Genomic DNA, 2500 nt, shown 5'->3' with positions numbered 1-2500 from the left:
TATTCTGGTAGCACTTCATAATACGGGATGCATAAAAAGCATTATAAAGACTTAGTAAATAATTAACTAATGATGAACAAAACATTAACGAATATTTGTAATTAAGTGGTAAATAATTAACTAATGATGAACAAAACATTAAAGAACATTTTTAATTAAGTGGTAAATAATTAACTAATGATGAACAAAACATTAACGAATATTTGTAATTAAGTACGAAATGTTATGTTAATACTTTTTATCAAATATTTATGAAACATTTTTTTTTCTAAATAATAAAAAATTCTATGTTAAAAGATTTGAAAAAGCTTGAATACATTATTTGTAGATATTTTATAAAGCATAAGTAAAACTTGTTTAGCGATGCTTCGCTCAGTTTGCTCAGTTACCAGTGCCAGAGCTCTTCCCTGCTTCCTCATTCTCACCTGTTCTTCCTCCTTTTTCTTCATGCGGGGGCATTCCGTTACCACCTGGCCGTGACATCGTTTATGGACCACACAGGTGCACACTGAATACACACACAACCAAACACAAACACACAAACAATACATTAATTATTAAACACAATCAGATGCTGGAACATTTAAAAGCTTAAAAGGTACACTGTGCAGGAAATGGTCAAAAAAGGTACTGCAACTATGCTGAAAAGTGCAATTTTTCCAGTCATAATGAATACTTAGAATTTGATGGTGGTGGTAAATATTCATGAAAAAGGTAACATTAGTGAATGGGTAGCATGAATTCTGGAAATGAACAACTAAAAATCTCACACAGTGTCCCTTTAAAGCAATACCACACTATTTCTGGAAATAAGCTTGTTTTACACATCTTCTTGAGTTTTACCCTTATCCTGTCCTTCCAGCAGTTTCCTCAGTCTGGTGATATAGCTATTAATTCTAAGCTAGCAATTATTATTTCACAAGTTTGTCCTTGAGTGCTTGGTGCACAATATGCATGTTTGGCATGTTAGCTGGCCTCGGTCCTGGGATGCTTTAAATGGAGTGCATGCGGGATGAGATCTACACACCCCTGTTGAAATGGCAGGTATTTGTGATGTAAAAAATGACAGAAAGACAAATAATTTCATAACTTTTTCCACTTTACGTGGTTTACCATCTCAGAAAGTCAGTGAAGGAAGTAAATGTGCTAGCTGAAGATGAACAAACCTGATGCTAGTAAGTTGGTCATTTCTAAGAGCCAAACTAAAAATTCAACAGCATTTGGCCGGTTGGCTGGTGTTAATTTAGAGCCCTGATGGTAAGTAAGTAACACTGTTTCATCAAACACGCTCAACAAGTGCATTGGTTTGGTTTGGAAACAAGTTCCCTACACATTTAAAATGAAGTCTCAGACACAGAATGGTGAGGTTCTATGGAATAATAACAACGATAAGAAGACTCTGACTTTTGTTCAAGTCAGTGATTGAATTGTGTAACTCAAGGAAAAGTGTGAAATGAAAAAGTATGGTGTCGCTTAAACAGCAACTTTTCAAATGTGTGCATTTTCTCACTATTCATAAGTAGGCTACCACAAATCTCTGCACCTAAACACCACTTCCCTTTTTTTAATTGGTCATTTGAAACGTATGCATTCCCAGCTAATCATTTTTTGATGTTGTCAATCTCAATTTGATTTCATTTTTCACTTTTGAAAACAACACCAGGCTCTTTACTTGGGTTTGGTTTGTTTTAGTGGGAAGAGGGGGAAAAAAGCAAAACAGACACTTACCCTGGCACTGATATCCTTGCTTACCAAATACCCCCCTGTAAAAAGTAAACAGGCAGAATTATGTCACGCTAGTGCTTTATCCGCAAGAACAACTTTTTTTATCCTCAAGATCAACTGATTAATTGCACAATCAACCCAAGTCTGAGAGTAGGCTAATGATATTAGCTTGACGCTAGTGGGAGGTGTGTGTGTGCGTGTGTGTGTGCGTGTGTGCGTGTGCGTGTGTGTGTGTTTTGCTGACATGAAGCTGCTTCACTGAAACTGGCCTGAAACACCTAGTACTCTTGATTTTGTCTGTGTGTGTGTGTGTATGTGTGTGTGTGTGTATGTGTGTGTGTGTGTGTGTGTGTGTGTGTGTGTGTGTGTGTGTGTGTGTGTGTGTGTGTGTGTGTGTGTGTGTGTGTGTGTGTGAAACTGGCCTGCAACACCCAGTACTCTTGACTTTGTATGATGAATGTGTCACACTGCAGTTGTGCTGATGCTGCAGCAGCCGCCGGATAGCGTGTGGGCGTGTGTGTGTGTGTGTGTGTGTGTGTGTGTGTGTGTGTGTGTGTGTGTGTGTGTGTGTGTGTGTGTGTGTGTGTGTGTGTGTGTGTGAATCAACATGAACTCTCAGATGACAAAGGAGCCTTTACAGGAAAGTTTCTGTCTGGCCAAGGTTAAATTACAAGTTTTGGCAAAGGACGCGCTCAACTTCTTGAAAAAACGAATGTCTTTGGGTGCGTGATAAAATGTATCAACTAAAGGAAGAAAAAATCCACACTCACAAACT

At 38.0% G+C, this 2500-nt stretch overlaps 1 protein-coding gene across 2 annotated transcripts in view; it reads right to left on the bottom strand.

The window, feature by feature from the left end:
* prkchb (protein kinase C, eta, b) overlaps positions 1-2500 on the bottom strand; it is a 56221-nt gene that overhangs the window by 38916 nt on the left and 14805 nt on the right. For both annotated transcript variants that reach the window (XM_063223570.1, XM_063223571.1), the window contains 2 exons: positions 1729-1763; positions 426-508 (listed from right to left, as the gene is read on the bottom strand). In XM_063223570.1, coding sequence (XP_063079640.1) covers positions 426-508; positions 1729-1763 — 118 coding nt within the window. The remainder of the gene's footprint in view (positions 1-425; positions 509-1728; positions 1764-2500) is intronic.

This window comes from Engraulis encrasicolus, chromosome 18, assembly GCF_034702125.1.
Source record: "Engraulis encrasicolus isolate BLACKSEA-1 chromosome 18, IST_EnEncr_1.0, whole genome shotgun sequence".
In the NCBI taxonomy this organism is placed as follows: Eukaryota; Metazoa; Chordata; class Actinopteri; order Clupeiformes; family Engraulidae; genus Engraulis; species Engraulis encrasicolus.
This window is presented reverse-complemented; position numbering and strand designations above follow the sequence as displayed.